Source organism: Hetaerina americana, unplaced genomic scaffold (assembly GCF_022747635.1).
Source record: "Hetaerina americana unplaced genomic scaffold, ioHetAmer1.1.p SCAF_5, whole genome shotgun sequence".
Classification (NCBI taxonomy): Eukaryota; Metazoa; Arthropoda; class Insecta; order Odonata; family Calopterygidae; genus Hetaerina; species Hetaerina americana.
In genome coordinates this window covers 39,463,449-39,489,274 of record NW_027287095.1, presented here as the reverse complement: position 1 = coordinate 39,489,274, position 25,826 = coordinate 39,463,449, and the positions used below count along the sequence as shown (strand labels likewise).

The 25,826-nt window shown below is 37.0% G+C and overlaps 2 protein-coding genes across 2 annotated transcripts in view; both read left to right on the top strand.

The window, feature by feature from the left end:
• Positions 1-444: 444 nt before the first annotated feature.
• On the top strand, positions 445-18,256 carry LOC139694301 (nucleolar protein 9). The gene is made up of 8 exons (XM_071592778.1): positions 445-628; positions 705-931; positions 1,128-1,428; positions 1,587-1,912; positions 5,158-5,295; positions 7,849-8,034; positions 11,163-11,306; positions 16,794-18,256. The coding sequence occupies exons 1-8, from the start codon at positions 445-447 to the stop codon at positions 17,109-17,111; spliced, it is 1,824 nt and encodes a 607-aa protein (XP_071448879.1). The 3' UTR covers positions 17,112-18,256.
• Positions 18,257-19,986: 1,730 nt separating this feature from the next.
• The window catches only part of LOC139693880 (oxidative stress-induced growth inhibitor 1-like), a 108,443-nt gene continuing 102,603 nt past the window's right edge, over positions 19,987-25,826 (top strand). Inside the window, exon 1 of the mRNA XM_071592196.1 lies at positions 19,987-20,161. The gene's annotated coding sequence lies outside the window, so the exon portion shown is untranslated. The remainder of the gene's footprint in view (positions 20,162-25,826) is intronic.

The following is a 25,826-nucleotide window of genomic DNA, read 5'->3' as shown; positions in this document are numbered from 1 at the left end:
GTCGCTAATGTAAGGAATTTTTAGGAGGCCATATGCGAAGGCTATTCATTACAGTATACATTGATTTTCATCAGGTTATACATTGATTATAAGTTTGATACTAAGAAATAAACAGAGGAACAAAGAAAAAAGCATATTTGATGCTATTTTTTCCTAGTAGGAAAAATATTTATTGCAATGCTTGCAGGTAATTTTACGCAAACATTTTTTCAGGCATATTTACATCCGGTAAGTCATGATCGAAATTATTAAAAGATATTCACATAAAATGTTTAAATATTTAGGCTAAGAATTAAAGAAATTAATAAAGTCCACTCACATAACCTAAAGCTGAGAGGTTTAAACGTCTTAGACGTCCAAACCCGGAGGCCCTCGTGATAATTTGAATCTCCGCTCAATACGGAAAACGGCTGTCATATATTTTTGTGAGTTATCTTCCTGAAAATGGATGCGCCCTCGGAACAGCATGGTAAACGTAAACGGAAGAAATCTTTTCTGCAGAAGGCAAAAAGTTATGGGAAAAAAGGGAAATTTGGTCGGGGAACTCACGTGAGTGAGGATGTTTATCAGTACTTTGTTCGCGTTTTAGAAATGTCACGCCAAGATTTTTCGTCTGAAGATGATAAGGGTAAGCATTCTTACTTTAATAGTTTTTCTTGCATAATATTATTGAAGTTCTGTATTTAATAGCCCAAATTTATTAGAGGTATTCGTCAATAATGCCTTCGATGAGACAGTTGGAGAAGAAATCAATTTGTCCTGCAACCAACTAGTTTCTCGAGCTATAGAAACTCTTCTTCCTTCGGCATCCACAGAAGTAATTCAAAGGTTTACTAAGGCTTTCAGTCAAGACTTACGCCCTCTATTCGGTGATCCGTTTGCAAGCCACGTACTGCAAAAATTGCTGCTGATTGTAGCGAAACAAACAAAGGTAACGTATAAACATGACAATTTCAGGCTTAACTTTGTGGAATTCCCTCATGATGATGGTAGAAAAAGAAACTTTGCACTTCCGCATGGAGTGGATACTTTTTCTACCCTCAACATAAAGGAAACATAAGTTTTTGACCTTAAATCTATGGTGTTGATGTCAAAGACTGAAGTTATTAAGTGGTCCTTCATTGCAGGATTCGTTGGTTGGGAAAGGTGATTCCAGTGGTGTTAAGGATGATTGGGTGATACGTGTTGGCCGTTTTGCCCTAAATAATCTGGAGGATTTTGCATGGGATACGTACGCAAATCATGTCATTAGGACAGTGCTTCTTTGTACTAGTGGCGGAAAAGAATCTGATAATATGTCAAGTAAAGGGGGAGTGTTAAGTGCAAAAAGTATGGAGGAGCTAAAGAGTGAATGTGAGCTGCCAACTCAGTATGTTGACCTTTTGAAGGACTACCATCGTAAGCTCAAAACATGGCCTCAGATTGGTGGTAAGCTTCTCTATTGTTAGGGTGCTTCAAGGTACTCGAGCATACTTTGTGGGATAATGTTAAGTCTTAACGTTTCGTTGACTCCTGTGTTCTTTCATGTACGATTTGTTTTGATTTAGATGGATGGAATAATTAAAAACTTTATTTTTCCATCATAGATATGGCATTTGAGGGAGTGACATCAGGACTTGTGCAGTCATTACTGTTTGCTTTAAAGAGGATAGGAGACACAGCATCGTGTGATGACTTTGTGCAAGTTTTAATCAAGGAATGCTTCAAGAAATATGGAAATGGTGACGAGGAACTTTTCGAATGTGATTATTCTCTACATGTGCTTGATTCTGCATTAGCCACAGGATCTACGGATGTGTTTAAAAAAATATTTGAAGAGTGCCTTCAAGGAAAGATTGCAAAACTTGCCATACACAACAGAGCTAATTTCACCATTCAAAGGCTTTTTGACTTCTGTCCAGATAAGGAAATGGTATGTATGAGATTTAATATACCAGGGTTGAGTGCATTTTAATTTACTGCTTATCAACTTAGTGGTTGGTTTGATAGACGTTGGTCGAGTTTCCTTAGTACTTAGCCCCATGGTGGGTGATAGTCACTCACCAGGGTGGATGGACATATTCTTTTCCCTGTGCCAAATATGGATACACACGGAGACCTGGTACCTGAAAAATCACTGAGCTTGGGTGAAACTGAGGGTAGCGAGAGGCATCACCCAGAATCAAACCTGGGTTCTTTGGTCATTAGCCCAGAACTTTACCCAGTGGGCTACCACCTCCCACATTTCTATTTACAAGTTAGCGAAAATGGGTGCTAAATTTCCAGTTTCAACTATTTCAATGGCATAATCAGGCAGACAATATTGAAGAGAAATCAATATAATTGAAATAACAATATTTTCTTTTTTGGTATTCTTGCTATTTGCAAACTTAACATCATTACATTTCTTAGCCATTTCTAATCAGATGCAAACTGACACCCTACACTAAATAAAAACACTTCTTCAATTCCATGTTCATTCTGTTATATTCATTACGTACATCGTGCATTTCCTTTTTCTCCCTCTATCTTGCTTGTCTAACATACTTTCCTTTATCACATTCTTCAGCTTTCCAGATATAATCAAAAGTCTCTGGTCTGCCAGTCGTCTTTGCATTTCTCCTAATAATCCTGTAACCTTCACGACCATGCCGAGTGAATCTTCCTTTATTTACCTTTCTAACTTTCAATACTTCTTTACATCCTTATTTCAAAAGTCTTCAAACTACTACTGTCTTTCTTCAGAGACCAAGTTTCCATGTTCCACAACACAGCAATCCATATAAAAGTTTTCCGTAAATCTTTTCTTAACGTCCTTACCACTGTCATCAACTCCCTCCTTATTGTGAAACCTTCTTTGCTTAATGTGTTTTTTCTTCTCGCATGAGTAATTTGAAGTTCTCGGAATGAAATAGAAATAAATGACTGGCCTCAGTGAAACATTTTTATTTTTCAATGTAGCCTCCCTGTACACTAATGCACTTGGTCCAGTGATGTTCCAATGTCTTAACCCCATCCTGAAAATTAGATTCCTTCAGGCCTACAAAATATCGGTCTATGTTGGCTGTTAGTTCTTTGTTTGAAGAGAAACTCCGTCCACCAAGGAAAATTTTAGGCTTGAGGAAGAGATGAAACTTGATGTAGCAGAATAAGACTGGTAACAACCATTAACGAAAACCATCAGCAAATTTTATCTTAGCTGTAAGATTTTCACTAGTTGTGGGATTTGAACCAGCGGCCTTCGACTCAACAGGCAGACACGCTACCTCTGGTCTACCACCGTCCTTTATGTCCTTACTATATTGCAAATAAGTATTCCGGAGCATAAGCTATCCCCATCTACACTCTATTGATGACTAATTTTCTTACCTAATATCCTTGCATATTAAATACCTACTGTATGTATTCTACCCTTCTTTCTGGAACCTTTCTAAGATAAATTTATTATTTTCCTGCCTTATCTTTGACATTGTCCATGGATTTTCCTGTCTCACTTCCTGGTAGTATATTCTCCTCTCTGTAAAGCACACATATTTTCCCATCCTTTTGTATGGTTTATATATCTTTACACTGCATCTTCCATCGTGCTTATTTTGCCCTTTTTACTGCTCCTTTAGTTTCATTCGAGGCCTTTAATATTCCTTTTTTGATATTTTCCATCTTTAATCTATTGTATCCATCTCTCTATCCACATTTGTAATTTTTTCAAGTGCCACTAGGTACTCATTCTGTTTTGTTCCATGTCATCATATACGTGGCCTTTTCTTCATCCCTGTGGTTACTTCTTACATGTGCACCTGAATAATGACTAAGTTCTTTGGTTCAACTTTTACTTCTGCTAATAATATTCTATTACTTGTTTACTCTTTGTTCACTTCACAACTTCCTACCTTTTGGTTCAATACTTCTGCCACCCCTCACAGGTTCTCTTCTCCTCGGCTGTGTTTTACTCTATAATTATCGCTCCAATAATCCTCAGTGTCCCTCTATCTCACCTCTCTCAGCCTGAAAATTTCAGTATGTTCTCCTCCTCCTATTTTATATTTTCTGATTTCCCTGTCCACAAAATTATCCGAACACTCGTATTCCCTACACAATCCTACACAAGCAGTCTTCTTAGTTTCTTCTGCTCTTGATACTGCTTTTTAAGGATTTTGTGTGGTAACAGCTGAGGAATCCTCCACCACCACTGGTGCCTGTCACAACTTTTGGCCCAGTAGGTTTAGTCTTGTAGTGTCCAAAACTCTTCTTAATTGTGCCTATCATAAAGGTGTGGAATAAATAATTGAGTTGGTTTCTCATTGCCCTCCTAGATAGTATTTTCTATGTGGCACTGTGACTGTAAAGTTACCTGAGGTTTGATGACTTTGTGGGCAACTCACTGAGGAATAGATGCTGAGCAAACTCATCTTGCTCCCACCCTTGTATCTATCTGGCCCGAGCAGCCCGTCTACCAGGTGCAATAATCATTGATCACATGAGCAGAGCTCTAGTGATCATTAAAACACTGAAGCCCTTTCATCGCATCAAGGTTGTTGTAAATGAAAATAGAATATTGAAAATAAATTTAATATTAAATCGTAAAATTTTACGAATTGACTTTTTTACTACCGTATTATAACGTGGAGATTTTACCAAGCAACACCTGAGAGTTATCATTTTATTATGCATTTCTTTTCATATGCATGGTTAAATAATTATAGATTATGATGCGAGGATGATTACTATGTCAAACTATGTCCAGTATCTAAATGCTTCTAATTTTAAAACATTGAAATGTGAGGTGACCAGTTTTCAGGCACTCCCAATTAAAAACATTTGTTGCTATGGTACATAAATATGTATTTGTTTTCAACTTGGTGAGGTATAATATCCCATAGCTATTGGAGAATTTCACGAGAAATAAGCATTTGAGAATCAATGGTCATTTTTCCTTCTCTTATAAATTGTTTTGACCTTAACAAATATTAATGTACCTCAACTCTGATTCTTCTGCCTTGTCAATGATTCTTTCTTCCAACAATTTTCCTTTCTCCATATTCTTCCCTGTTTTCAAGAACCCAATGCTCACTGCCCTCCATGATTAAGATAGAAAAGGACTAGTATTAAAGAGTTGTAGGTGTTGTGATGTCATTGTAGAAATTTTTTAATCTTGTCCCTTTTTTTGAAACTATTTAGCTGGAAGTGATATTTGATGAAATCCTGGAAGCAGATGGTGGTCTAAGTGCCATTTTCTCGAGTGGATATTTTGGAGTTTTCACCAGTATTTCACGTGCTTGTAAGAGACTTGGACACAAACAAGGGGTTTTCATACAGGTAAGAGAATTGTTCAGCCTTTGCAACTAGTCATCTGTTTTGGGGTACTCCTTGCAATGCTAATGTATGAGTCACTTCTAAAGTCTTATCAGCCATTTTTTCAGGCAAACGGTTAAATTTGATGAAGTAAAAATATAAGGTGATAAGAAGTAATGTTCTCTCCTGATAAGTTTTATTTGGGTGAAGTAGAATAATTCTTTTGATTGTGATAGATTTTCATGGAACTATAACTTCATATCTATAATTAAATTGGCTTAAGCATTACAAAATAGTGTACCTTGCATGAGGCACTATGAAGTCCCTTGGTATGGCAAGATGGGTCAATGATGAGCTTACACAAGTTGTCATGAGAAGAGGAAATACACTTGGAGAAATTTTTTTACCACTTGAAGGGATTGGTCTTTTAAATCAAAATATCAATTGAAATGAAAGTTCGTAAATATGAAACATTTATTATAATTAAACTTACATGCCTAGTCAGTTGTGGCTATAGGAAACTGAAGATAGATTTTCCAAATTATAAAATTTTCATTTCTTTTTTTTTGTTGGCTTAACCTTGTTGAGAGACAATTAGAGTGTAACCTTATCTTCTAAAAAGAAGGGAACACATTAAGGAAAAGATTAATCTGTATTAATGTCATGTTCCTGCTATGTTTCCCTAAGTTACAAAATGTAACAATTTGGTGGACTTATCTCACCAATGCAGCTGCTCTAGGGCTAAAACCAATGTTGATTAACCTAGAGCTCCCCAGTATGGTAGCTTGGGTTTTGCAACTACTGAGAAAAAACCGAGTTCTCTTCTGCTCCATTAATGGTAGTGGAAACGTCTTTGCTGTTATCATAAAGGTGGTCATTGTGGCGTATTATTCTGAGACTGTTGCTGACAGTGCTGGCAGTTTTTGATGCAATTCGGAAGATCCATAATGAAAAATAAGGATAATGCTGGACCAGGACAGATGAACATGACAAAGGCTTAAGGGACTCCATAAAGAATAGAGACCCTCCTTTGAGACATCCACTGCCTGGCATCAATTATTCCACTAGAAGTAGAATCAGTTCCACATGGAGTTGGAAAAATTCATTTAGAATAGAGTATAAGTATGAATAGTTCACAAGGTCAAGGCCTTATTGGGGTCAAATGACATAGAACTCTGACCTTTTATGTATCAGTGGTGAAGTGTATATCCTCAGTCAATTTGAGGAATGGGGACTGCATGCTGCAATGTTTATGAAAACCACATTAAAGGTCTCAGAAGGTTGCTAGGATAATGTTGAACAGTAAAATTAATGTTATATGGCCAAAACAGGAAAGTCTGGAAAAAAGGGTGCTGGAACCACTGGTGATTTTCCTGGCCCTGTAATGCTTTACTATATTAATTGAGCCATTGATTGTTATCTTAATGTGCAATGTATACGTGATATAACTTTGATTCATTCGACTCCAGTCTTGCATCAGCAGAAGCTCTCCATTAGAAATAATGAAATTATAATTGGGTACCACCCACATGTAAGTAGCAGAGCAATTGCTCATGAGACAAGTTTGTTTTTGGTGAGTTCTGTGAAATCACTCCATATAGGGGAATCCTTTGACAAAAATAATAACCAGGAAACAAGCAAAAATGCATAGTTAGGTAGCAGAAAGTTGATTTCTGAAATGCCTCCAATAAAGCTTCCAGATGCCCATGGAGAAAACAGGCCTTTTAAATGTATAAATAAACATTAATATGTGAACATATAAAATAATTTAATATGTATTAATTTTATATAGAATTGCTATTTATCACAAAGTTGAATATTTTTTTCTTCTTCATTATTTTCATTGAATGAATACATTTTTAAATTATGAAACATATTCCTCTCACCCAATTCACTGTTGTTAGATGTAGGAAATTGCTGTTGGCTTGGGTAAGGGATTTTTTGGAATTGGAAGACTATTGAAAATTCTGCAGCTCCAATAGCACTTAGGAACGGATCACTTTAGACCTGTTGAATCTGAATTAAATTAGCATCGCACAGGTAATTGGGTGCCTGGATGTGCTCTCACCTCAATCACTTGGTCATACTTTTAATCTGTGCGTGTAAGTTTTATCACACAATTAATTTCATACCCAGAGCCAAAGCTTAATTTTACAATTCCATGAATGTAGTTAATCCCTTTTAGATAAGGGTCCCCATGATTTTTTCCATTTTTCCAAGTCAACTGTTATATTAGTAGATGATAGGGATCTATTCATTTAGCCCTCTCAAAATTGGGCAAATTTCTTAAGTTTGAACATCATTTTGAATGTTTTTCATCATGACAAAAACCTCTACTAATGTCGTAATGTAAAACTTTTGAAAGACCAATAGTAGCATAAAGTAAAGTTTGAATTTTGTTTCAATCTTCCCCAACGAATGCATAGGTAACCAAATAATGATGGGTAGTGGTTATATTACCATACTGCCTTCTGCTATCAGGTCTCTTATTATCAGCATTAATTAAAAAGAGTATGTTAGTCAAGTTGATTGGCATAGTATATTTTTACATGGATATTTTCATTTCTCTTTCCCTAGAATTTAATGAAAGCCCTTGATTGTTACCAACCAGAAGGTCGTCAAGTGCAATTTGTCCCACTTTGCTTGCAAATGGTTGCTTTTAAAGGAGATGAAAGCAAGGAAGCCACTCGTGATAAATTGCAAGTTAACCTGCATGGATCTCTTATCATCCAAGCCATGCTGCATTTCAACAAACCTATCAAAGTAAGTGTGGTAGATTTATGTAAAATCCTTTTTTAGTTTTCTAAAATAAGAGTAAGCCATCTATGTATTTCCATAAACACAGTAATTAACCCGAGGGTCGGTTTGGTAAGTGATGGTAGAGTTCACCCAGTACCAAGCCCAACAGCATGTGAAATTCACACATCAGGGTTGGGGGCCAGTTCCTTTCCCTGTGCCAGTTATGAGTTATGGTTTCCCGGGAAGATCTGGTACCCAAAAAATCACATAGCTTGGGGGGAGCTGCAGGTGTCCAGAGAGGCTTGCCCTGGAATTGAACCCGGGCCCTCCGGTCAATAGTTCAATGCTCTACCCCTGGATTACCACAACCCACCTATCTATGTATATATTAGGGTAAAATCTGTTATAGTTTTGTATAGAGGACACTTAATGTTCAAAATGGTCAAAAGAAAAGTGGAAATTGTCAGTATTGGACTGTTTACATAGGCACAGGAAAAATATTGGAAATCGGAAAATAAACACAGATACAAGAAGAGAATGAACAATATTACCGATACTGATAGCTGAAGATTCATATTTTGAGTTTGTCATCAAATAGCTCATTCATAATGTAATATAACTTGCTTTGTAACTTTTTACACACGTTTATTTAAAAAGTAAATAAGAAAATAATAGATTTAATTGATTTTCGAAGTGTATTGTAAAGTGGGAAAGTAGAATGGTGAGGTCATCACATAGAACAGGTTAGGATTTGACCATTTAGATGGATATTCCCTCTGCTGTGGGTCATGTAATTATGGGAAGTGTTATTTGTCATGTACAGAGAAGGATTTTTTCCAAAATAGACCAGTGTAGGATTTATTGCAAGTGAGAGAAAGGCTTTCAAGATACTCAAATAATGACTTACCTGAAGATCTATTGGATATACCAAAAATAGCTTGAATTGATTGGTTTTTTAATGAGATGGCTCTAGACTTAGGCCTTGAATTAAGCCAGAAGTCTATACCATTTGAGTGATGTGAGTGAATATTGGCGTGGTGAAGCATTTTTAAGGTTTTAGTCTAGGTTTGTTGTATTTACTTTCTTAGCATGTAATTATATGTACGAGGTTGTTCGAAAGATGATTGCATGGTCCAGTTGAGTTTTTCACATAAGTGAAGGCTCTGGAATTTTACTGTCAAAGAACATTAGATCATATGGTTGTTAATTTTTAATAATGGGCTGCGTAAGGGGGGGATATTTTACAATGGAGCTGCTTGAAACTGATTTCATTATAATTTAACATGAAATATCTCTCTGACACCAAAAGGACGTGTTTTTAATATTTTTTTGTGCTTTTTAATCGCATAGATGAAATATCATCGGAATTTGGGGTAGAAGTAACATCAGCATACAAAACAACAATTCTATTTGGTGAAGAAAGAGTTCATTAATAAATAAAATAAATAAGAGGGGCCAAATGATTGATCCCTTAGGGACATCAGAACTAATTTCAAGTGGCACTGATCTGAAAGTTCTTGTTCTCATGTGGAACTCACATCTTGTACATCCTTATTTAAAAGATACTTGACAATTTGATATAAGCCATGAATGGGCTGTGCCTTAGGGTTTTCAAGAAGTTTGCAACTCCTTCATGGTAGGAAATGTGAGGAAGTTATATTGAACGTATTTGCATGGAGTTTAAATGCTTAGTGAAGGATGTATGGAAACCACTACCAAGTTTCAACCGGTACTATTTGTATGTTGCACTTGTTGTAATATCCTTCGCAAATTGAAACAGCAAAGCAAACATTCCTTACATTGGAGGGTAATGGCAGATGAATGATTCAAAAGGGATGTAAAATACATTTATTAATTTGATCTTGCTGGCATTGAATACTCAGTAATTTTGACACAAATTATCTTTTTTACATGATTCTCATTCTGTGAAATAAATGACATTTAAAACTATGATAATTGGATATCACTGTCATATTTACATTTATGCTCATGTATTCATTCATCAATTGCTGATTAACTTGTATAATGTTATTAGCAGTGTTTCAAGGATTCCATCATTTTTATGTTTTTTTTTAAATTTCATTGATCATTATAGTTTAGATAACTTTAAAAGTCATGGCACTAAAGGCTTACTTGCTATTATGGAATTACCTCGTCACTAATGCAAAACATAATAAGGGAAGTAATTTGAGTAATTGAATTAATTCTCCCTGAATTTTTTGAAGTCCTCTATTGTGTCTGTTAATGCTGTGATTGGAAGTTTTTTAATGTTTGTACTATTAAAAGGCATTTGGTTCATTGTCATTTGGGCATAATTTTATTTAGCTTTATAAGCAGGCCAAAACTAGTTATGTCCAATCATTCATTTTATTTTCAAGTAAGTAACAGGGCTAATATTTATGATTATGTTGACAGTTGTGAAGGGCCAAATGGGGTAATAAATCCTAAAAACTAATCTTTTCTCCATGTACCCTCCTTATCTAAGCTTCTTTCCTCCATTACATTCTTCAACATTCTGTCACTGCTCTCAATATTCTCTGCAACCACTTTTCCTGCCGTCTTCAAATTATCCCAAAAAACTTCTCCCTACCCATACCACTTAGCCTAGCATCTTTTCGTTTTGTCCCTTTCTGTTCATTTCATTTTTCAATCCATCAATCTGAAAAGGTCACAGCTGGAAAAACGTCATTTATATCCTCTTTACATCTTTACTTAAGGTCCCTGTCTCTTTTTACAAACTGTTATGTGATACAGTTTTATCAATGGCCTTTCTTCTGCTTTACCCTTCTTTGTCTAAAACACTTGCTTTCTAGTCAGTGAAATTGTTCTACCTACAGTGGCTTATGCCCAGCAATTTTCATGCTAAACTTAGCCTTCCTATTTCTTGAAAACCTGAATGCCATAGGAATAATTCTCCGTTAGATAAGGAATAAGTTTTTCATCCCATACAGAACCAGTGTGATAATTATGTATTATTATCCATGTTTTATTTAAACCGAGTTAAATGAGTCTTAGTTTTACCAATTATCTGATCCCATTGTACTCAAATGTGTCCTTTTATGATATTTATCTAATACTAGTTTCTTTTAAGATAATCTTTCTCCTAACAGTCATTTGTGATTACAACCTTTTAATAGCCTGAAAACTTTTAGGTGATCAACAGCTTATTAGAAATGAAGCCACCAGATCTTCAGGAAATCTTTTGTGATCCCAAAGGGAGTCACATAATGGATGCCTTCATGGAGAGCAAATATATTGGGGCTAAGAGTCGGGAGAGGCTTTTCAGGTGGATGATGGTATGTAATTATTCCAGGGTTGGTATGCACTATAGGGCTCAAAACTTCCCAAAGATGAATCGGAATAAAAGCATTCTTTCAGGGTTAAATCCATGTCATTAGAATCACCTTGTTGGTCGATATGCACTCAACAAATTAATAATGGTGAAGTAAGATCTGGTGCTTTCCCAGCATATTTGCTTGATGAAGTTTTCTTGGGTCTTCCACCGGGTCAGTGGTTCCATGTTGGCCTACATGGAACCACTGACCCTGGAGGGCAACATGGAACCACTGACCCGGTGGAAGACCCGATAAAACTTCATCAAATTGGTAATGGCTTCTGGGACTCTGTCTCCTAGATTGCAAAACTGTACCCTAGAAGTCCATTTAGTTTACTGTAGTAACTCATTACATTATTGAATACATCTTGGACTAACTATTAGCACTTTGTTACTGTGGATATCATAAGTATGAGTTGGTGGTAAAAACCATGAAGATATGTGAATTTCAGTTTTTCATCAGTATGCATACTTAAGTAATGATTCCGTGTTATTTTGTTTCTATAAAGAGAGATCATAATATTTATTTAGATATGGTAATTCTAATGGCGGTTTTCTACCTGTACAGATATCGTGTTACTAGGCATATTTGAAAATTAAGGGCCTTTTTCTTGTATTAAAATATTGCATTAAAGAATGCATGAAGCACCATCTATTGCTTGTTTTTGAAGCAACTAAAGCCATTGTTTTGATCCAATGCAGATAACAATGTCCGCTAAGATCATTGCCCCCGCCAGTTGCAAAGAACATGCTGTGATTCAATTTTTGTGTGCAAAAGGATCATCAGCTGCCCTAATTCATTGTGAGTTGTGCCTAGTTTATAGTCCTACTGTAATAAGTGAAGGAAAGGTTAGATAATGGTGTCGAGGCTTTAAAAATGGCCACACAAATGTGCATGATGAGGCCCAGTAATCTAGACCAAGGAAATCATTCAATCAGGACCAAGATCTGTGGTCTGATCGACGATTAGTGCTCTGGCTGATAAGTTTCCTCTAGTTGGATGCACCACTATATAACCAATTTATATGGGAAAGCTTGGATATCACAAATTGTGTGAAGGTGGGTTCTGAAAATTCTCACCGACCAACGCAAAGAGCAAAGAATGTTGATTGGATGGGTGTTTTTGGACTGCTTTTCGTCTTTTTGATCACCCACCCTACAGTCTTGACCTGGCACGTAGGAACTATTTCCTCTTCTTCCACTTGAAACAGTGGTTTGGTGGATAATGGTTTGAAGAAGACAAGGAACTCGAGACCACTTTTGTTAACTAGTTCAATTCCTTGGCAGCAAACTTCTATGTTGCTGGCGCAGCAATGCAAAAAGTTATTAAAAGTGAATGATAGTAATTGTGTAGATAAGTGAGGTAGAAAACTAAAACTGGCAATAATGACTCCTTACAATGAATACATTTTTATATGACCAAATGGACCTAGCTTAATAACCCTCACATACAAGGTTTGTATGAAAAGTATCGGTCACAATAATTTCTTGACTTGCGTGTGAAGTGCTGAATTTGGACCATTGGTTAAGTGTGCACATTAGCACAGATTGTATTGGATTTAAGATGACAGTGCACACAATTATCACTGAAAATTTGGCATTGCAAAACATCTTATGATAAACTCATCTCGAAGGTATTGGTGGACTACCAAAGGCAGAATCGAGTTTCTGCTTGTGAAGACCTACAACGACATTGTGACGATTTCCCAACCCCATTATAGTCCCGTCCTGGCATAAGCAGACTATTTTCTATTCCCAAAAGTGAAATCCTCCAAAGGACATCACCATGGGGCCCTAAATGCCAGCAAAGAAGTTTGCACGCATACTGTTGAGGACCTTCCAGAATTCACCTACCAAGGAGCCTTCAAGTCACAGAAAAGTCACTGGAAAAAGTGTGTTGGCGCTCAAGAGATGTATTCAGAAGAATTTTGAGGCATCGTAGCTATATCTGGAATAAATCTATTTTTCTGAAACTTTCCCTGTTATATGTGGATGAAGGCTTCTCGGGTTTCGCACCAGGTCAGGTTGGGTAGCACCAACGTTTTGACAGCTAACTCCGCCATCGTCTTCAGGGTGAAGTGCTTCACCCTGAAGACGATGGCGGAGTTAGCTGTCGAAACGTTGGTGCTACCCAACCTGACCTGGTGCGAAACCCGAGAAGCCTTCATCCACAGTATTCGCCAGGAAAGCCTCAGATCATTCTTCCCTGTTATATATTAAATAAACCATGTAATTTGGCATGATGTCATTTGTGGAGAACTTCAAGATTGATGAGCCAACTATTTTATTGGATTGAAAAGTCAGTTCAGCAACTTAGAAATTTTAAGTATAAGTCTTAGACAAATAATTGGCCAAATGATTACTCATATCATATGGGTTATCATATCATACAGTATTCTATAATTTAATATGGCCTAATGATAAAGTAGACTGATTGTTGCAGATATATATGTAACTCTGTTAGTGTGGAAACTCCTGTCAAAAATATATTACTAATCACCAGCCATTCATATGCACATGGACATTTGCATTTATAGGAAATGTCTGGTAATGTGTACATTTTAAATTAAAGCAGTCAAATCATTACAATTAAACCGTGAAACACATTCCTCCTTTATAAGAGAATATATATCTATCCTTAAGATTACTTAATAATAATAATAATAATATCTCCTCTCATTCACTTTAAACTTTAGGGAAAGCAGCATATGAGTATTAATGTCCATTCTTGTAGCTATCACCTATGGGTCATCTTTTGACGTCAGCCATATCGTGCATACCTAAGTTTTCTATGTACATCCTTGTCGTACAATGTAACAGCCCTTCAAATAACTCAATTCTATGAAGAGGAGATCTCTTGGAGTTGATGCTAGCTAGGTGTTAGGAGAACCCTTTAACTTTGGATCAAAGATGCTGATGTTATGTATGTTCCTAAATGATCCAATTGACTTCACTGCAAGGGTGGGCCAGTGTTAAATATTAATTTTTTCTGTGTTTCAAAAGATGGCATGCTAAAACAAATAAAATGAAAGTAAAGCCTAAGAGGACTCTTTACACCATCATATGTTGATGCTCTCAACTGTGGCAATGCAATACCAATCTAATTGTATGTATTTATATAAGGGGTGGGAGAACTGTTTTACTTCAGTTTTTTCACAATTCAATCAACCACAGCAGTGGCTGCTTTCTTGGTTAAAATTCTGTTAAATGTACACTGTTAATCTATTTTTAGGATTAAAAATCATTATTTACACTTATGTAACTGACATCAGGAATGTTAATTAAATGAAATTACGTTTATTAGCATATTATTCTGATAATATTTCAACTATATTAAATGAGTGTTTAATAATTAAACATGGGCATCAAACAATTCCACAAAGTGAAGCCCGAAAGTGCAAAGTATATTTCAACTTGTTCCGTAACATCTTCAAGCACTGCAAAGAATCAAAGTTATGAAACAAAAGTGTATCCAGTGGTATACAGTGACAGAAAGACTGTATGTACAGAAACCAGAGTTAGAATAGATCGCAACATGCTATTAATTGGCAATTCTAAGAAAGAAGAACATTAATAGCACACCAGAAATTAGCTTTAGGTGCACTGAATGAATCCTTTCTAGTTTGCTGGTTTAAAAATATTATATGTAATGCCAAGTTTTCCAGAACATCAACCCCAGTCTTTACCAAGATTCTGAAGAATGAAGGACTCAAATAGCAAATGGAGCATTTAAAATATTTTGGAAGAACACATTAAGAAAAAGTATTGTGTTGGCTAAATTGGTATTTGTAAAGTGGAGAGCTTTTGTGGAAAATAGGCTAAGTGTACATGTGAAGGAAAAGACAATAGACTATTATATGGAGCTCTGGCATATCTTGTATGTTTCTTAAACCTGGTCTTCGAGGCGAGGAGAATGAGCATAGATGGAGGATTTAGATATGGGCATGAAGAAAACTAGAGAAAAGAAGTTAGGGGGCAAGACAAACTATGATTTCCAATAAAATTTGTTGTTTCAGGCGTAACTTTATGGAATTTGAATAACATATTGAAATGAAATAATTTACTTTAATTCCACACACTTAATTTAAAAAAAACCCGACTCAGGTTTCGATGTTGAATGTCATCATCAGGTGGTCCTCATAGAAGCACGCTGGCTATATATACCTTCTGATCATAGGAGGGGGGTTGGTCAGAGAGGGAGGGAAGTTGGAGGGGTAAAAAGGTTACAATGTAGCTGGGAAGAAAAGAGAATTACATCTTTGACTTAGAAGAGTGGTAGGTCTAGGAGTGGGGAGTGGGAGAGATACAAAATTTTGTTGGCAAATTCATCTTTCCAACAGACACATTTCAAAATTTCTAACTGCTCCGAAGCATCGAGCCTTTGACCTTTATTTTCAAAATGAATTATTTTTGTCACAAAGTCACTTTTGATGAGGTGCTTTGCAAAGAGGGATGTTATGTTCTTATTTTTTACACATGTTTGGTGTACTTAAATTCTTTCTTTAAATTTCCGTCCTGTTTGCCCAATATACTTTGTGTTACATTCTGAACACTTTAACTCATACACTCCACTCCTCTCGCTTTTGGGGACTTTGTCTTTAGTGTGAGAGATCAGGTTCTTAAGGCATGAACATCTGTAAAAGGCACATTTATATAGCCAGCATGCTTCTATGAGGACCACCTGATGATGACATTCAACGTCGAAACCTGGGTCGTGTTTTTTTAAATAAAGTGTGTGGAATTACAAAGTAAATTATTTTATTGCATTTCAATCTGATTTCCAATGTTAGGAAAGTTTCCTATTGTAATGCCAATAAATTGAAATATCCTTATGGCTTCCATTTATTTGTGCTCACTGCTGTGCTTGAAGTTTATTTCTACCCTTAAGCCCATCATTCAAATTATCCAAAATTTGTGCACATTCCTGGTTCCAAAGAAACTGCGGGATATGCCTCAACAGTAACTTTTTACAGAGTAATCCACTAATGCGCATTTCAATGCAACAATTTCGGAGTGTAAAAATCATTCGCCTTGACCGGGATTCGAACCCGGATCCCTCAATGTCCGGTCGAGTGCTTTAGCCAGTTAAGCTATCGAGGTGCCCTCTTTCAAAATTTCAGAGTTTAAGAGGATGCCTCGATAGCTTAACTAGCTAAAACACACAACCGGACATTGAGGGATCCGAGTTTGAATCCTGGTCAAGGTGAATGATTTTTACACTCTGAAATTGTTGCATTGATATATTCCTGATGTGTCATCCAGTAAAAGATACTACATATCCAAAAATTTCATACTGCATAAAAAAATAAACCTTATGTTAAGTTTCCTTCTATGGTAATTGATCCTTTTGGCAATTAATTTTAATGTAAGGGAAATTAATGAGAACTGTACATCTTGACAAAATTTCCTTATTTTAAAAGTTTTAGTGACTCATTTTGCTTTCTTCTAGGGCACATATGTTGCCATGGCCACTTCAAAGCATGGGTCACGTAGCATGGAAGCTGCATGGAAGCAAATGACTGTCAAATTCAGGCAAACTGTGGCAGGCGAGTTGAGTGCTCGAGAGAGTCAATTATTGGCAAGTCCCTTTGGGCGAATTATTGCTGTGTTGGCCATGCTTTCACTCTACAGGCGGAGTGTAGAGGAATGGCGGCAGGTTCAAACGGGAGAGGAGAAAAAACGGGAGATATTCTCTGACATTATTGGCGTATGTGATGAACCTACTTTAGGATCTTCCTCAAAGGGAAAGACAAAAAGTGACTGCTAAGAATTTAATTTGGTGTGATTTGGAAGCCGATACTTTAGAGCATCAATTGTTTTATAGCAAATTAATTCAATGGTTATGAAGGAACATTTTCAAGTGTTTCTTATTGTGAAATCAAATAATTATTATTGAACTGAAACAAATATCTTCTTAAAAGTTTTATTTGATTTTTTAATGTTTGGTAACCTTTTAGCAGCTCATATAAATGCATATCTATGTGATACCTGGAACAGAACCTGTCTGAAAATTACCCAATTATCTGGAAAATTGAGAATTCCAGAGAAAGTGAGGGAATTTATTAGAGAGTTGGGTATTTTTATTAAAGATATTATCATAGAGGTTATTTAATTGAATTAAAAAAACCACTGAAAGCTACAAAAAATTAAAAGAAATGTTAAGGGAAAAGGACCTTGTGTAGTCTCTAAAAGTTACTGTATGACGTTCCTGAAATTCTTATGATTTTTACTAGTATATGAAAACTTTATTATTGTACTTGGAAAAAAAAGTAAAACTCTATTTCTTTTTAATGCCCCTTTTTATAAAGCAAGGCTAATTGTGAGGTCTGATGTAGAGCTCTTTGCTATCATATGGTGTTAGAGATAGATGCATAACTGGGGATCAAGATGGTGAGGTGTCTATTGTATTGGCTTCCCACCCAGAGGGCCCGGGTTTAAATCCCAGCGGTATTGAATATTTTTCAGAGGTATCTCGGTCCCTACTTGAGGTGCTTTGTGGAGGGCACTTTGAGTGAGTATGCCATCCGTCGAATGGGACGTTAAGCTGTGGATCCCTTGGCAACTTTCGTAAAGAGTAGGCTAATGCTGACGCCGGGTTTCTCTCCACCCTTTATCCTTTCCTATCCATCCCCTATGGCGCAAATGACCTCAGTTGTCGGTCGCCTCCCCTAAATACTACTACTAGAAGCACAATTTTAAAATTATTATTCATCTTCATCAACATATGACATAATTTCAATCTATATTGTAGTATTATTTTTATCTTATATAAATGAGTATTATCGTTGGAAATACCTAGTTAAAATTTTGTGAAATATTTGTGCCCCAGGTTACTGTGTTCATTTTACCCAATCCTTCCAACAAGTAATTATGTCATGCAATACTACAAAGGGAACATATAAACACTAAGAATGACATCATGTAGGCGAAACCCAGTTTTTGCTTCTATTGTGATTGATTAAATAAAATGGAATGAGAAAAACAATAATATTAGGTGTCTATTCTACCTAAATAGCTCATTAATTTTTAACTGTGAGAAATTGCAGTAGTGGAAAAATTTTTTTTTACCCTCTCTCTTACAGATATGGTCTTTTGCTCATGATAGTTGATAAAATTTCGCATTGTGTGAGAGTCAGAAAAATACTATTTTATACATTTCTGCCGTGAAACTTGAGGCACCCAGGTTCTGATTGAGAGGCTGAGGCATATATAAATTCACCTGAATGCTTCACGTATTTACACACCATCAATGCGTTTAAAAAAGCATGCTCACCCATAGATTCAAAATAACCCCAATGGATAATCCTTGCTGTTTTTGCTGTCTCAACTACCCTCTATCTAAAAGTAACATTAGTGACAGTATGGATAGCAGTGCAAGAAGTTATAACTGTAGCCATCTGTTGAAGTTCTTCATGCTCATACTCCATATGGAATCAAACCTGCAATCTCTGGCTTGGCAGACTGAGATAATGTGATCCTGCTGTATCCGGGGCCGGCATTGGTTTCTCCTGTGGAAAATGTGTTTTTATGGGCAGCATTTAGGAGGGCTCAGAGATTATTACTCCATCTCAAAAAAATGGTTAAGAATCAGGGTGTGAAGACTATAGGGTATACCAACTTAAGTATACAATGTTTTACTTAGGATTATCAAAAAAGGAAAGAGAAGAGAACAAATGATTTCTAGGGGGATCAACACTTTGATTTCAGAGTTTTTTCAGAGGGAGAGTTACTCATTATACCATAGCTCTGTGGGGTCACTGATAGAAAGAAATAGTAAATACTACAGCATATAATTATATGTGTGGATGTGCTTATTTGAGTATATTGGGTAGATATAATTACTGTATTACAGAAGATGGGAGGGATAAGCGATTTATCTACCACCTGTAAATTCCTCAGACTTCTCAAGGTATGTGTGGAGGAAGGAAAATCTGGATGGGCAGCGGTAGTGAGGGGAGTAAGAGAATGAAGTCCTAAATGGAGAAAAAAAACCCTGGGTAGTTTTTTCTCCATTTAAGGCTTGGGTGTCGTAATTGTTTCAATTATTATATTATTGTTGAAAGTCAGATAGAAAGGCCAAAGTGCTGTTTTCGGATTAATTTGAAATAAATACTGTTTACAATAGTGCGGAAACATTCTCTGTGCAAAGTGCCATCTTGGCTCCTTTGTTTCTTCGCCAGATTAGCTTGAATCAGCCATCTGTAGACTCTAGGTCGTAAAGTTTTGACGACACTGGCGAAGTCCCCGAGTCTTATATTCTTCAACTTTTCCCGCTGTTAGTAGCGCACTAAACGAGTTCCCCTCATCCACGACGGGTGTCGACACAGGCACCACGGGACGAATCCCCCGACTGAAGTCGATCGGTCTTTGTGGTGCCCGGAAAATACAGTCGATAGAGGTCTCTGCGTCTGAGTGAGTGGCGGGAGGGTTGGAGCGTGGAGGGGGAGTTCTTTGGGAGGGAGGGGGTGAAGGACGAGGATGGGAAACTCCTGGTGACGTCATGCCGAGACACCACACTATCCTCTCTGTAGGTGAGCAAGACGACGGGGGAGGGTTGGAGGGGGAAGGGAGTGAGAGAGGGTGGGGGGACTGGCGCAAAAGGGTTTTCAAGGCAGTCTTCACATCCCAGTCTTTGTCGCGGTGCCGTCCGTGGAACATCGTATTTTCAAGCGGTCGCCGTAGATCCGCACGCGGCTACAACCCAGGACTCACGAATTCATTTGTTACCAATTCGACGCCGCATTCTCACACCACCGAGAAGCATCCTGTTGCGAGGGGCAATCATCGGAGTGTACCTCGATTTCTGGCTTACGATTGGTGAGTACTCTGGCAACGTTGTTGGTAGTGTGTGTGTGAGTACCGGGCTCTAGGACATCTATTCAGGATTGCCAGGTAGGCCCCTTCGTTGACCTCGTCGGGAAGGCGTGGTCATTGTCATTCCAAAGGCGGCTATGTTGTTCTTCGTTGTGTCCTGACCATTATAAGGTGTTTGTGGTGAATATCGCGCGTCTTATTTTACCGGTTAGCTCAGTACGGTCGTAAGGAAGGAGTTTTTAGGGGCGAGGTCATGAAAACGAAGGGGTTATTGTTGGCCCATTGAGTTCTGCTAGTTGGCATTAGTTTTATTGTGCTTACTCTAACGATTTACAAAAAAACCGATGCCTTTTTAGCGTACGTGTGCATATTTCATTTAGCTCAGCGTTGGAGGAGTTGTTTCGTTCTTGAAAAATGCGGTCGTTCTTGTTGTAGCATATTGATTGAGTGAAAGGCCGGGAAAAATCCATAAAGTTTTCTTGTAGATTTAATATCTTTCGCCGTCCATCTCAGGGCAATCTTTACGTCGTCGTGTTCCTTAGTGTTTATGTTATTATGTATCTCACAATAATTTGATGTTTTTGGGTAATTGTTTCGGTTACAGATTCCCCGTTATCCTTTTATATGTTGTTGCTGTTGGTGCAACCCCCTTGAATTGCAAGCAGAAAATTTTCAATATTGCATAATATTAGTATATGCATATGAAACGTTGGTTTTTTTCCTCTCGGCTTAATATGTTGGTAACTTATTCATTCTCACATGGCCGACAGTTAACCTCTTATGACATATCACGTGTGCAATTCAGTGTTCGTTGTTTGGCTACTCCGTATTAGTCTCCACAACGGACGTGATGGTATTTTTTAGCGCTGCGCTGAGCGAGACTAATGTTTTTGAATACGACGTTTAATTTATACAACCCAATCACACCTGTGAACCTTCTTTTTACGTATCACAACTGAAAACCGATTCCTCTGGTGGAATTGTTGCACTGCCGAGACAGATGCTGCCGGCCGGCCGGCCGGCTCTTTCTGTCCCATACGAGCGTACGTATATGACGAGCTGCTAACTCCCCTCTTCTGCTCTGCGCTTGCCTTCTCTTTTCCCGCGTGCATGGGATTCTTTCTTTTTGGTTCTCACAAATTTTCCTTGACAATATGGCCCCGAAACGATTTACAGCTTCAAATCCCATTCGCGTGCCCCTCGGTTTTCGCGGATTGTGATTTTATAATCCAATGGCGAGCACGGTTGGAACGTTGTTTTAGTTCTTTAGAACTTTTTTCATTCAGTTTCGATCATACGTTAGAACTTAGGGTGAAATGCTGACGCTACATTCCTCGAGGAACTTCTTTTAACTGCACTGAAACTACAAAATCCTTGATGCTAGATTTTCACCAAATTTCGCAGGAAAGAAACTGCGATATAACCGAAAGGTGTAATTGCATTAGGGAGCTTTAAATATAATAAAGAGCTGAGAGTAATGAAATAATAATTGAGTAAGAGTTTACAGTACTTCTTTAGTAATATACTATTATTTTGTTTGGGACAATGTGTTTTAGAGCTTGAGGTATGCAGAGGTGTAATTTCTTTTTTTAGCTCCTGATTAGTCGCAATTAATAAAAACAGCTCTACATGGCTGTGTGCAAACAGAAGTAAAATGAAATTAGTTGATCGAAAATATTTCGCTTTAGGCGAGAAAGCATTTTTTAATTTAAGGTATTGAAAAAAAATAATTTTCTTGGTGGCCTTGATACTGTCCTGTTTGTTTAATGCAGAAAAAATAATTAATATAATATTTTAGAATTTAGCGTAGAGGGGAAATTATTCATGTAGCTAAGATACTTAGAAATATGATTCAGATTTTTCATGAGAAGATCTGTTAAGTTGCATACATTTCTAGCTTGGTAGTATGCAACTCGAAGAAAATTACAAGAAATGGTGGTGATCCCCCTGTTCATTCCTCTTGGATCTGTTAAGTGGTTGCAAATTGTTTTGCATCTCATGAATTTTTTCTCTGTATATTTTTCATGCATAGTACGTGACTTATCTGTTCGTGTGCTGTGCATACCTGGGGGTTGTTACGTAATTCCTAAGTTGCCCGATGCTATTCTTCGGACGGCATCCGAAAATGGTATCGGTACTTATTCCGTAAAAGCCGCCCGCATCACCATTGGCAAACGGCATTGGGTACGACCGATGCCATTTCTGATGCCACGGGAGAATTAAAGGAGAGTGATGTTAATGCCTTATGCATGATGATCCAGGTTGATGGTAGTTTGACTAAAGAAAAACATTCTTTCGAACAATTTGATTGGTTGAAATGATAGTTCCCTGCAATTGAAAATCCACAGGCGCGGATTATTTATGTTCTCTGAATAACTATATAGTTTTATTTACATAGTCATGGGTTCACTTTTTTCAATCGTGTACCTCGTATTTTATGATCAGTATTTTGAATCGTTAATGGCTTGTGGTAGTTAATACAGTGTAATATGAAATTGTGACAAAATAAATCTTTGGCCCTATTTTTTTTAAGTATTGTCATAGGCCCTTCATATTTATTTGCCTTTGCAAACATCACTCATGTCACAAGCCATTACGGAAATTAGAAATTTCAATTCGGAATTGCATCAAAAAGTGAAAGCAACTTGAGACAAACTTAAAGTGCAGTAAGTTTCTTTCAAATTGAAACTCAAGAAACTCCTTCTAATGAAATTTTATTATTCATTAAATGATTTTTTTAATGACTAGCAATTGCAGTGCATTGTGTTTGTGTTACATACTTTAATGCATATGTTCTTTTTTAAGCATGTTCATAGCGTTGAAATATACCTGTATTTTGTACTTTTCCATGTGTTTGACGACTCTTTTACCCATAAGACATGTGTGACCAGCGGTCAATAAAAATATTATTATTATTACGGTTTTAAAAGCTGACTGTCTACCTGGCACGGAATTTCTGTCTAGCAGCTCGCTGGTATCTATCTTCAGCCATTAATTTTAGTTCGAGCAAATGTAGCTTGTTTGCATAATGCTATTTTGTTGACTTTATCCGGCAATAATTGAATTCAAATTTCATTCCGCAAAAGTATGAAATTATTACGTTATTGAGCTATATTTCGTTACATATTCCAAACTAATTTTGTTAAGTAATGGTTTACAAACATATGTAGTCATGTTGCAAATTGTAATGTACCGTGGAATTTCTTTATGAAATTGGCTCAATTACGAGTTAAAAGTTGCGGATCGGTGCCTCTATCTTAATCGAAGGTATGCCTCAAATTGCTGACTTAGGCATATAGTTATAACGTTAGTGGTACGACCGTTATTATTAATGATAATCCACCGATAAAGTTATGTTTTTGAATTAACGTGTAACGGTTCGATAATGTAAATGTTTGCATGTATTTACATGTATTTTACATGTGTATACACGCATTTACTTGTCTCTTCAACCAAAACAACCTGACATTCGACACTACAATGAGGCCCTCTTCAATGAAGTATACTCCTGACATTTCGTCCATCGTTCCAGTCTTTTTCTTTCCCTTTCCTCGTTTACCTAACGTTCTTCCCTCTTATCACAATCTTCAATATTCGTCCCACACTACAAAATGGTTCAATTGATTCTGTAATATTCTCTTTAGAATTATTAAGACTCACATTTTAGCCTGCAGCAAGCGAATAAAAATCAGCCGCAGCAACTCCCTGTATTCTCTTTAATATTTATGTTTACAATGTGTGCTGCACTACGAATTTGACTACCGCAAAGCAATGCTTTATCGATGCTATTTCAGCGATGCCATTATGTGACATCGCTGCGTTTACGGTGTGGTTTCAACGAGTGACAGCGTCGGTATTGTCTTTTGTCACTCGTTGAAACCACAACGTAAACAATATTGCCCACAATATAAATGGATTTCTTATTGAATTACATATTCTGGTACGTTCACTTCCTGATAGCTGGCCTGTGGATCTTGGGGGTAAAGTCGAAATTTTACCGAGCATGTGCATGACGTTTCAATTATTAATGTACATTCATTTAATTGATAATTATATCCAAAGTGATGTATTGTGCATTGATATAGAATACATAATTTGGTTTTAATGATTTTTTGATTTGGTGCAATATAACGCTCAAATTATGAATGGGTGGTGGCATCGTCAGTGAAAAATATCTTTAAAAGGCAAATATTTACATTAGTAATGACTGCAGTTTTCAGTCTAGTTTGGAATGCTATTGTTATGAGGTCACGATATTCGGGTCATTTGCGAAAATTATTTGTTTGACATATTCGACCGTGAAATGGCATCCATTGTTGTCGCATTTTCACCGTGAACACCTGCGTGCTCTTTGAAACATGGGTGGCGAGGGACGATGTTTCCTAGCAAATGAATGCCCTTTCACTTGACGCTCGTCGCTCTACAAGTTCCGTAATAAAATCCCAGTTGGCGAACTCTACCTCGGGTCTACCTGCTCGTATGATTTATGTACGATGAATATTATAGTAGGGAAATGAGACAGAAATTCTGTGAGGAGAATAAATGGAAGTGACGAAGGCCGCAATTGGTTATAACAGAACCCTCTGCTCTTGGAGAATGATTATTGAATGGAGGAGCTAAGGAAAAATATATAAATGAAAATGGAGCTTAGCTGGACGAGCTGAAACATAAAAAAAACATGGTGGCTCCAAATGTCGTGGGAGATTAAGCGAGAGCAAACCTGGAGGGTATGATCCAACAGGATAAGCCACTCAAACCATGAAAATCGTTATTTCGACGCGAATTTAGAAAACTGCACGAAAAAAGTAAACTAGGCGTGAGTTGTGGGTTCGAGTCTATAACTCGACCATATTTTCGCATCTCGATCATTTTATATAATTATGAGGCTTTCGAGAGTTTTATTTACTCGTGTGAAAACACGTCGGAGCTACTAACTACCGATAGTTATAGAATGTTTCCTGTCTTTGGAAATTTCTACATCTACGTAAATACCCCGCGATCCCCCAAAGATGCGTGTGGCAGGGGGTGCAAGCGCAGAGTGGGATGGGTAGGTATAAGGGAGAGGAAGAGTGCTTAAAGAAAAGGGAAAAAAATCAATAAAAAACCAAAAAAAGACGCGAAAATCCATGTGCGTGCTAGCGGAAACCTTATTATCAAACAAACGTTTATTTCACCGTTGTAAAATTCCTTTTGCATGCGAAAAAAGGAGGAAATACAAATTTTAAAGCGCTTTGTGGCATGATTGGAAAACTAGAGTGGCTTAATAATTATGTTCAAGTCGATTAGTAATGTAAGTAAGATATTTAAATCATTCAAATCAAATAATATGCCGTTTCAAATGGACACATTTCAAATGTGCATTTCATTTTCTGTCGGTACTGGACATTTGTGGCGTCAGAGGTTAATAATGTTGCATAATGTTTGCTGTTTTAAGCATTCAGATTTTTCTCGCGTCAAGATTCATCGTTATGCGACTCGGATGCAGTCACATAATGCGAAGTCGTCTTGTGGCGATGGCATTCAACAGAATTGCACAGCAGTTGTGTTTATCCTTGTATCTTCTCTTTATCCTGATATTGAATTCTTTCTCGTCGGTGCACCACTATCATGGACTTTTGCTTTAACCTTTGCGTGATATCTGGAAAAAGGTCAATCAATGAATAAGAGC